At 42.5% G+C, this 11213-nt stretch overlaps 1 protein-coding gene across 3 annotated transcripts in view; it reads left to right on the top strand.

Moving 5' to 3' along the window:
- Positions 1–10973, top strand: part of creb3l2 (cAMP responsive element binding protein 3-like 2) — a 25651-nt gene extending 14678 nt beyond the window's left edge. The window contains exons 2-12 of one of the 3 annotated variants that reach the window (XM_053508937.1): positions 2704–2950; positions 4025–4245; positions 4365–4446; positions 4884–5077; positions 5470–5616; positions 5752–5810; positions 6256–6324; positions 6413–6512; positions 6772–6895; positions 8109–8352; positions 8479–10973. In XM_053508937.1, coding sequence (XP_053364912.1) covers positions 2704–2950; positions 4025–4245; positions 4365–4446; positions 4884–5077; positions 5470–5616; positions 5752–5810; positions 6256–6324; positions 6413–6512; positions 6772–6895; positions 8109–8352; positions 8479–8551 — 1560 coding nt within the window. In that variant the 3' untranslated portion in view covers positions 8552–10973. Of the gene's footprint in view, positions 1–2703; positions 2951–4015; positions 4246–4364; positions 4447–4883; positions 5078–5469; positions 5617–5751; positions 5811–6255; positions 6325–6412; positions 6513–6771; positions 6896–8108; positions 8353–8478 lie in introns of all 3 variants that reach the window. The other 2 variants (XM_053508936.1, XM_053508935.1) reach the window with 2 other exon arrangements.
- Positions 10974–11213: the final 240 nt, after the last annotated feature.

The following is an 11213-nucleotide window of genomic DNA, read 5'->3' as shown; positions in this document are numbered from 1 at the left end:
CGTTCCGTTGGTGCTGCCTGGAGCGTCCTCTTGTTGTTGTTTATGCTCCGTATAATCAAGTACTTTCGAGCATTTCCACCATGACGTGTCTGGGATTTTCCCACATTTTTACCCTTGCCCGATTTCTACCCACCACTGAGGTTCCGCGGAAAGCGCTATCCACACCCTTCCGCATGGATGAGCTCATCGACTCGTGTGATTGGCTAACGAAAAAGATTATGCTCCTCCCACCCAGGAAGCACGGACAGTTTTTTTTTTGTTTCTTTAACACGGTTTTCTGTGGCATTAACGGGGATTCGTCCACCGTGCCAATGATGTAATCACCACTTTAATTGTGTTTCAACATTTTTCTAAGTTTGCTGAAAAATGATTTTTTTATATATCATTTTTATTAGGCCGCTTAGTGGTTAGCACTGTTGCCTAGCACCTCCAGGGTCCGGGTTCGATTTCCGCGACCCTGAATACAGGATAAAGCGGTATAGACGATGAGTGAGTGAGTGAGTGATAATTTTTATTATTACATTTAAGAACATCCTAGACAACCATTCCAGAGTTTCAGGACAAGCAGCAAATGCCTGTTCTCATAAAACACACCATTTAAACCAAACTCGAACCATTTCAGGAATTCTACCGATCCATGCACAGCGACAACCTGCCAAGGTTATAGAGCTGATGTTGAGAGACACGGCCTTGATCCTGTTCGAGAGAAATCCAGCGCAGAAGGATGGCTACTGTTTGTGAGGAATGTAGAGAACATGTCCACCCAAGAGACAGGCGAGTTCTAAGATCCCAGCTGGGGTTGAGCTTGTCCTGACTTGTCCGAGGGAAGCGAATGCTTTTGCAGGATGAGGCAGAGAGAGAGAGAGGGAAGGAGGTGGAGGGAAGAAGAAATGATCTGCCCTTTAGCCAAACATCTGAGGAAGATCTCAAACTTGCCAATTGTACACAGCGAGATCTGATTAGCGGAGTGAATGTCGGCTTGTCTGGACACCGGGTTACGCCATTCTTTTTCTTTTTTTCCGCTCAGACTGTGGTATACGGGCTGTGAGACGCGACCTCTAAAGCATCCCGCTGAGAGTCGTTTACCCGCCCGTGTAGGGTGTCGTTTAGCTGATCACCAGCCCCTGGCTCTGCGGCTGAACCTGGGGCAGTTAACAGGGACAGAACAAGCCCTGGAGGTGTAGAGGTGTAGAGGTGTGGTATCTGCAGTCTCAGGAAAAAAAAACAAAAGCGGTGATTATGGTGTAAATCACGAAGGCACAACCCCAAACACGTGCCGTCGTGTTGAGCTTTTAACAAGATTTTTAGCAAGATTTGTTCAAACATGACTTACCTTCAGGGAAATTCAAGAAAACTCTACAGAGGAATTTACAAAGACCGAGTCGTTCTGATGTCTCTGCTGAATTGCAAGTTTAATGAATTCGAATAGTTTAAGAAAGCAATGAAAAACAGGAAACTATCCATCTGTGCGCAGTTTCTTAAAAAACTTTGCTTTTGTCATGTTTTTATCCTGTCTTTGCTGGTTCATGAGAGATGACATACACACTTTTTGTCAATCCTGAGCATAAACTTTACATCTGTTTTTCTATTTATTTGTAGTGTTTTGACTAAAAGTAAAGTTACACCAGTAGGGTCGTATCTTACTAACTGATAAAATCTCGAATCTGGAACAAACCACATTTAAGATCACGCCTATTCTGGATGTTTCCTCTTCTACTGGAAGATCGTTTTGCTCTTCAATTATTAAAATATCCTGGCAACAGTCTGAATTTTCTATAAACAGACTTATTATTATAGTCGTATATTTGGTTCGTAATAATCTTATTAAGAGATTGTAGGTAAATATCTGCAAATTCTCAGCAAAGAGAAATTGAATTCATTCTGGAGGCGAGCTCTTAAGATGGAAATTCGTATAGCGGTAAGATTTGTCCCATTAAAAATAATGTAAATGCAGATAATCTGTTCCAGCCAACAAAAAAATGATCAATATTACACACACACACACACACACACACACACACGCTCACAGCTTTTTTTTAAGGCATGCCGAAAGCAACATTGCCATCATGGGCTGAGGCTTTTGAAAAGCTTCACTTAATTAAAAAAATTAAAAAAAAGTGGAAAATTCGTAAATTTGCTTCACTTGGCTTTCCACTGATGCGAACAAGTTTTGGACAGGTCTTGGACGAACACGCAAGGCGTTCGGTTCGGTGATTCTGTCTTTGCCTTTATCAGACATTATAGTTTTTATATAGGTGACTGATTTATTCTATTTCTATTATAATTATTTTATAAATTTATTATAAATTTTAACATTAAATATGAGGGGTGGGAATCACCATTAATCATCTGATACAATATTATCACGATATATACGTGCTGATTAGATTTGTCTTGTTTTTATATATTTGTTTTTAATCCTCCAGATTTTGTTACAATTAATAAAAAACAAAAACCCAGCAAATAATTTGTGGTAATCCTACCGCACAGGATCCTGTGTTACCTGCCAGTGTGTGAACAATTTAAAGCACACCACCTGTAGGATCATAGAGGAACTGCAAATTTTTGAAAAACTCTATTACAAGCAATGGCTTTAAAAAACAATTTATTTTGGAATGAATTTCACTACATAACTGAATCGATTTTTAAAAATGTTTCTTCATTACGCCTAATCGTGTTTCTTATCTCATTCTGTCTGTGCAGCACTTCACCGAGCTCCTGGATGACCTGTCTCAGGAGGCGCTGCTGGGACAGCTCCTGAGCGACCCCTTCCTGTCGGGGAGGGGCCACATGATGGACCTGGAGAAGGAGGAGGAGGAGGAGGAGCTGAGCCCGGCGTCTCCGCCGCCTCCTCACATCCAGGCTGAGCACAGTTACTCGCTGAGCGGAGACTCCAGACCCCAGTCGCCCTTGTCCCATCTGATCCTGGAGAAAACCAGCAGCGAGTCAGGTGAGTGCGGGGAAATGTCTCGCCCGAGGGACATCACAGAATCTGATCACAGATATCTCCAAAGACATCCACAAAGACTAGGAATCCAGAATCTCTGTGTTTTTCTGCTGAGTCAAAAATCTGAAGTTACGACATCACTGTTACTTCCTGTAGGATGAGTTAAACCGGTCTGTTTCCTTGTCACAGTGTCACAGTGTGCAACACGACCCCGGGGGAGACATAGCCAGAATTCTGTAAGACACTGATCTGATGACCATTCTTCTGTGTCAGATTATACGACGAAGAGCCTAGACTTGATGATTAGATAAACAGAACGTGTACACTCGTGCACCATGCTGAGCGCGCTGCGATGTCCGCGAGTTTAACAAGCTTAATGCGAAATAGCTACACTCGCTTTATGGCGATATATTTGGGCATCATCACTAATCATATAAAAAACTACTTATGTAATTATTTATGTAAATGCAGACAAGTTATGTTTTTACTCGCTCAAACACATTTGTACGTTCACTTACTTTTACTTTTTGAGTTGCCAGATTACACTGTGAAAATCCCCCACGGACTCGTATTGAATATTTGATTTCATGACTTTATTCAGAGGAAGCTCAGTGGTTAAGACATTATAGGACTATGGTTCAGAAGGTCGCAGGTTTACACACCACGGCAACCAAGTTGTCCCTGTTGGACCCTTGAGCAAGGCCCTTAAACCATCAGCTGCTCAGATGTATAATGAGATGAAAATAAAAGTCGCTCTGGATAAGGGTGACGTGGACAAGGGACACCTTGGCACAGGTTTTAGGCCAAATGCCCATGCAGACACAACACTCCCATTTTATCCGTGCTTACAGTGGCTGGGGTTTGGGCATCAGATGGGATTTGAACCCGGGCCTTTCGCATGGCGGGCGAGAAACTCACCACTGAGTAATAAATGAAAATGAAAATCATATTTATTTCACTTTTTTAACTATGACAGGTATCCAAGCATGTTTCAATGTAATTCTTTATGCTCGATGATGATGGTGATGATGATGATGATGATGATGATGATGATGGTGAACGTTGTAGTGTGTGCAGGAGAGTCAGACAGTGACGACTGGCCCATGGAGCAGCAGCAGCAGCAGCAGGAAGAGGATGAGGAGATGGAGGAGGAGGATGATGAGGAGGACAAGTTAAACCTGAAGATGGAGCCTCTGCTCTGTGACTCTCCAACGCTGCTGCCTACAGTGACTCTCACGCTCACGGTTAAACCGGCGACGGCCGCGTCCCTCTCACAGACCACGCAGCTCGTCACACAGGTCTGTGTGGTGTTTAAGTGCACTCATGACGCTTATTCGACTCGGCTTTACAGTGGGTTCTATCAGTGTAATTGATTCTAAAGGGAGATGTGATTGATGTTTCTGTATGATGACTGCAGGCGAAGGAGGACGAGAGCTTCAGCCCGCAGATTAAACTGGAGCCGCATGAAGTGGATCAGTTCCTGAACCTCTCTCCTAAAGGTAAAACCTGCATCAGAGTGTGTGAGAGAGTGTGTGTGTGAGAGAGTGTGTGTGTGAGAGAGTGTGTGTGTGAGAGAGTGTGTGTGTGAGAGAGTGTGTGTGTGAGAGAGTGTGTGTGTGAGAGAGTGTGTGTGTGAGAGAGTGTGTGTGTGAGAGAGTGTGTGTGAGAGAGAGTGTGTGTGAGAGAGAGTGTGTGTGAGAGAGAGTGTGTGTGAGAGAGAGTGTGTGTGTGAGAGTGTGAGAGTATGTGTGTGTGAGTGTGTGAGACCTCCATGATCCCGTTCTAACTCCAGTATAAACTCCACCCAGGCCACGCCTCCTTAGAGGAGGAGAAGAGTGTAATAAATAGAGAACTGTGTTAGTGTAGACTGCTGTATAGTTATAGCTGTTCTTGTGTGTGTGTGTGTGTGTGTGTGTGTGTGTGTGTGTGTGTGTAGAGCATGAGACTTTGCAGATGCCCCCGACTCCCCCCAGCTCTCACGGCAGTGACACAGAGGGCAGTCAGAGTCCTGTGCGCTCCTGCGTCCCCGCCAGTCCCACGTCCAACCCAGCGGTCCTCAAGGTGGCGCAGCGCACGCCCGCCTCGCTGCCCAACTCGCTGTCCAACTCGCCCCTGCTCACCGCCCCTCACGTGAGTGTGATGGAATGCACACACACACACACACACACACACACACATGGTGAAGCTCAAGCCTGTATAATTGTAACCTCAGCTCAGGGTCAATACCAGTAAACTGTCATTTTATATAATGTGTATACAGAGATTTATTTTTTTTGGTTTGGGTTGTTTTCTATAAAATGTTAATGATAAAATAAAATAATTAAATATTAATCATTAAAGATGATTAATGTAAAGAATTAATGTTAATTGATAATTGTTTTTTAACCTTTTTTTCTTTCCCGTCGTGTCCCAGCGAGCTTCGGTCTCTACGCAGCGGACTCGGATTGTACAATCACACATTAAGAAGTGTCTCCGTCTCTCTCTCTCTCCCTCTCTCTCTCTCTCTCTCTTTATTCTGACAGAAGTTGCAGGGCTCCGGCCCCCTGCTGCTGACTGAAGAGGAGAGACGCACCCTGATCGCAGAGGGATACCCCGTCCCCACTAAACTGCCCCTGTCCAAATCAGAGGAGAAGGCCCTGAAAAAGATCCGCAGGAAAATCAAGAACAAGGTGTGCGCAGTGTGTGTGTCGTCTGTGTGTGTGTGTGTGTGTGTGTGTGTGTGTGTGTGTGTGTGTGTGTGTGTGTGTGATGAGATATGAGGCCGATTCTAATGACGTGTCATGATATCTGTTTTTTTTTTTCAGATTTCTGCTCAGGAAAGTCGCAGAAAGAAAAAAGAATATGTGGACGCCCTGGAGAAAAAGTACGTGTTTAGAGGATGAGCGGACTGATGGTCCACTACATAGAGAATTTACTAACCCACTGTGTAGACAGAACACACTGTATAGACAGGACTTGCGGTGTATAGACAGAACCCGCTGTGTATAGACAGTTCACTACATGACATGATGACATCATGACATGACCCCGCCCCTCTCCTTACACATGCAACACTTGTGTGCCTATAAGTTAAGGTAAATCTGAACCACCTTAGTGTCCATGAGCCGTTGTCTCATTAAGAGACGCGTTATGTCTAACGGTAGTATTCGTGTCATGCAGTGATCTCTCCATCTAGTCCTGCAGCCTCCAATCAGATCCACTTTTGTTATTTTTTTTTTTTACATTCTAGAATACCATATCGCGTTACACACAATACCTTTTGTTTTGTTTTGTTATTTGTAACATCGCAGTGCTGTTTCTGTCCACAGGGTGGAGACATGTTCCAATGAGAACAGTGAGCTGCGCAGGAAAGTGGAGAACCTTGAAAGCACCAACAAGTACGTTTGAACACAGGATTATAAAAATGAGTGCGGAGGGAGCTTTTAATCCCGAATGTGTTAAATATTCTTCTTCTTCTCGTCTCAGGTCTTTGCTGCAGCAGCTGCACTCGCTGCAGGCCATGGTGACAGGAAAGGTCCCTCGCTCGTGCAAGATGGCCAGCACTCAGACCTCCACGTGCCTCATGGTGAGGACCAGGTGTTCTCTCTCTCACTCTCACTCTCGATCGGTTGTGCATGTGTGTGTTTGTTTTAGAAAAAAGAGAAAGAGAAAGTGGAAGACACCTATGCAAACAAAAGCGTGGAATAACGAATATGAGAAGTTTTTTACTATCACGCTTCCACTGTTTTAACACTTTACTAAGTGAGTAACATATTCAGTGAGAATATATCACCCTGACGCTTGGAGAATGTTCATGAGCGCGTGTCTGTGCTGTGGTCCTGCAGGCTGTGGTCCTGTGTTTCGCCGTGTTCCTGGGTAGCTTCTACCAAGGCCTGAGCCCCTGCTCATCCATCACAAAGTCTGAACTGTCCAGAGAGCTCACCATGCAGGAGTCTTACACCACCACAGGTATTGCGTAACAGATTGCAGCAATATGTCTGCACAAGCCAAACCAGACCAAAATATTCCACTTGATTTTTTTTTTTAGAATTCTAGTACGTGCATGTCTATGTTGATCACCTTTACAAAGCAACGCACTCTCCAGGCCTCTATAAAAGGTCACGTGCACGTACGGGAGGGAGCACAAAGGGTAAAGCCTGAAAGGGCGAGGTGGATGTTGTTTACTTTATCAGCTGTCAGGCTTCTGTTCTCGGCTCCGCAGCCCATCCTCCGTTTTTATCACCGCTATTTATTTGGTTAGAATCGATGGGTTTGTGTTGGCTCTCTCTTTTATTTCTCATTAATTAAAAGCCCACTTATGTTTCCTCCTTTTTAATCGACTTTACACAAGGTCCTCAAAATATCAGTTATAAGTGTCCCAGATCCAGGCTACTCTGTGTTTCTGTTTTTTTTGTTTGTTTCACTCCTTTTCCGAACACGCCGTTTCAGTGTCTGTAGCTTCACGGATGTTTTTACTAGCCAATCGGAACGCAACGACTGTAAACGTTCTTCCTTGTTTTTAGCCTTTTCCCAGATGCATTTCTGATGAACACGATAAGGGTGAAAAATATACGTAAGATTGTTAAGTTCACGATGACATCATTAATATTTAGAGATGGAAAAGTTAAAACACAACTGAAATCAGCTGAGGAAGGCTGGAAGTGGTTAGCAAGAAGAGGTTAGCTGGTACTTGCTAGCATAGCGGGATTTCCTTTGACTCTTAATAAATGCACCCTGGGTAGAAGTGGGGGGTGGGGGGGTTAGGGAGGGCTGATTTGCTTATTTAAGCCTCAAACGATACGAACAATAAGGAAAACGTTATTTTTTAAAAAATATTTTCTTGTGCATTCATGCAGAAAGCAGATCAATGTGGATGTCCGAAAATGACTTTTTTTCTTTTTTGCATAATAGTTCCCCTTTAATTAATGCAAATGCAGTAAAACAACTTGTTTTCACAAACTGAAGTGACTCTTGGTTCTTGACCTACTGAACACTGAACAGAGGATGTGTTTTCTTTCTTTCTTTCTTTCTTTTAAATATGTGTAAAAGTTCAGATGTTTGAGTAGGATCCAATCATATATTTTAGAATTTACAGGATTTTCACTCAGTCATGGGTAAACATTCATATGGGAATAAAACCCTTTAGTCTCCCAAGTCTAAAACTGAGCGTTCTGTCCACCAGTGAAGTCCAGAAACCTGCTGTCTTTTGAGGAGCACGGCGTAGGTGACGAGCCCCGCCCCTCCGGTCTGGGCGGAGAATATCCAGAGTGGGACACACAGTCTACCGCCTTGATGATGTGGCGTCTGGAGCAGCAGCGCAGACTCCAACAGGCCACGCCTCAAACTCCAGAGCCCAGCCCACCCTACGTTCAGAACAACGGCACCAACACGCAGAAAGCCCTCCTCATCGACCTGCACATGCACCGGTAATCTCACTCCTCCGCGCATGCACAATGGGTTCTTCTGTGAGCCAGTTGTTACTGGATACATTGGCATTCAGAGTCGCTGTGTGTCCTCATCCAACGTCTTCCTAACTCGTTCTCCTTCTGCAGGTCAGCAGAGTCGCAATCCAACGAAATGCCGAGCGTCATCGAGCTGGAGCGAACGGTGAACGAGCCGTCGTGAGGATGGCCGGCCCACCTCCAGCTCTCCGGACGAGACGCACCCCCGTTCTGTATTTATAGACCCCCCCTTTTAATATTGTTCCTCTCGGTTCTTTTGTTTTTTGTATGGAAAAAAAAAATAAAAAACAAAAAAGAATTATTATTATATCATTCCGCCATTATATATTAGATTTTGATACTATATTTTAAAGCTTTTCGTTTCCCGTTTTTCCTCTTTTATCTAATGTACATATGTTTCCGATTCATGAATCTGAAAAACAGAGCGGTGTCCTTCTAGTCTTCGGACTGGCGTCACACACCCCAGGGCCTGCAATTATGTAAACAAATGTAAATGTAATCATGGTTTGACTCTCCCTCTGAGTCAGACTCATCGAAAAAATGTGAGAACGCCGAAACAGGTCAAGAATCCAAACATTTGATGATACATGGATTATTAACCCCTAAGGGTACAACATGAGTCATGCTGATCCAAAGCCTTCATATCACATCTTACTGTACTTACTTCGGATATCACTGTGGAAACACTTTTGCATAATCCTGTTTAGAGAGTGTGTTATAACGTGCTTTAGGACATTATTTTATATGTGTGTGTTTTTTTTTTTTTTTAACTGTTCTATGCAAGCACCCATAACGGTGATGCCCAGATCATATGAGAGAAGTGTGTTCCTCTTAACCTTGTAAACATAATCCAGACTGGTTAAAAGGTTACATTGGACCAGGTTTGAAAATGTCACCGGAGCAGGTATTAAAGTTAAACAGGTGAAGATCTAGTATTACGCAGATTGTACAGTAATTCCCCTTTGATCGATGCTAGACAGAGCCCTCGCAGTGTCAGAACTGATTTCCTTTCAGCTTCATGGCTCCTTATTACAATTACACAGGCAGTATTTATCATTTCTGATTTTTCCATTTATAACAGAATATTTTTCATTGCTGACGGGGTGGAAAAATACTGTATGTATGATAAAAGGGCATTGTATAAAAAAAAATTAACCCCCTTTAAATCATGAGAATGTTTAAACTGTACGTTGTAACTCAAACAGTTGATTGATGTCATGACAGTAAGTTTGAATCAGAATACCATGTGGATGAGCGGCTTGGTATACAGTACAGTATGTGGGTGGTTATACAGTGGGAAAGAAAAGTATTCAAATCGCCTCGGTTTAACCGTAAGAGACCTGTTTTTTTAACCAATCTTTCCTAATGGACATTTAAAATGGATCCAAAGGTTTTTGTTAAACGTAAAATACCAGAAGGCGGCACAGTGGCGTAGTCTCCTTGCTCCTCCAGGGTCCAGGTTCGATTCCCGTCTGCATGGAGTTTGCATGTTCTCCCCGTGCTTGCTGGGTTTCCTCCAGCTTCTCCGGTTTCCTCACACAGTTCAAAGACATGCAGATTAAGCGAATTGACATTCCGAAATTGCCTGTAGTGTTTGAAATTGCGTGTGAATATTGACCGGAGGTCCTACCACGGTCGTACGATGGAAATAAATACAATGATCACCGTGGGCTTCCACAATCCCTAATTGGACTACAAGATGGATGGATGGAAAATATTGTAGACCTTTAAAATAATAATAATAATAATAAATATCGAAACGAATTGACATCGGTATTCTCCTTAAATCATGGCAATGTCAATAAAATATCTGTGTGAACTACAGATTTTTTGGGGGTCCAGATTATATTGTATGTGTTTGAAGGCGATGTGGATTAACGTCCAACCAATCAGAACGCTGCTCCTGATCCAGGGGGAAAACAAACCCAAAATGCATGTATTTGGATTTCGCTTTCATCCACGTCTTTACACATGTTCCGTGTTAAATTACTTTGATTCTTTGACATTTTAATTTTTTGGGGGCGGGAGAAAGCTTTAATGTCATTTTATTTAAAGAGGTTGACAAATGGACCAGTGAAAACTGACCACAAATAAATGTTAGAAAGCTATATATGTATTTTACAACTTACTGCATTTTGGCTGTGTGTGTTTTATTTTTATTTTTATTTTTTTTATATCCTTCACCGTCACAGCCTGCACTGCTTTAAGCTGTTGTTTTTGGGGGTTAAACGATGTTGTGTTCTGGGAGAGACAGCTGTCCACACAGCGCCAATCATGATGTGATGCCCAGAATCTCGTCTGCACTGTATCTCCAAAGAATAAGTGTATTTATTACTTTTTATTTTTCTTATTTTAACGTTCTGCCACCTTTTTATTTTTTGATTTTTATGCGACTATTTTTATATCGACTAAAATAAAAGGTTTTGGAGTTTGGATGCCATGTTTGAGCTGACACTGCGTTATACTGTACTCGTGTAGCTTCGGAGTGTTCTGTAAAACTGTTTTCTTTTACGGTTCTGATTGACTTATTTTTGTTCTGCTCTTTTCTTTGTATGAAGTAAATATTTTCCTTAGAAAAGCATCAATCCTGAGTATGTTTTATTTATTTTTATTATTACTGATACGTACTTAAGTTCTGCATGATTGTTATTTATGTGCCAAAATTTAAAACAATATAGATATTCAGAGTTAATAGGGTTATGGGTTATTTCTATTTGAACATGCCCTGGATCCAAACTAATCAGCATCATCTACAAGAGTTATACAAGCATTAAACTTGGAATCACTACTTAAATCACTAAAACACACGCCCAAGAAAATATCAT

Source organism: Clarias gariepinus, chromosome 12, assembly GCF_024256425.1.
Source record: "Clarias gariepinus isolate MV-2021 ecotype Netherlands chromosome 12, CGAR_prim_01v2, whole genome shotgun sequence".
NCBI classification, from domain to species: domain Eukaryota; kingdom Metazoa; phylum Chordata; class Actinopteri; order Siluriformes; family Clariidae; genus Clarias; species Clarias gariepinus.
The sequence above is the reverse complement of the archived record's forward strand: the minus strand, read 5'-3'. Positions and strand labels throughout refer to the sequence as shown.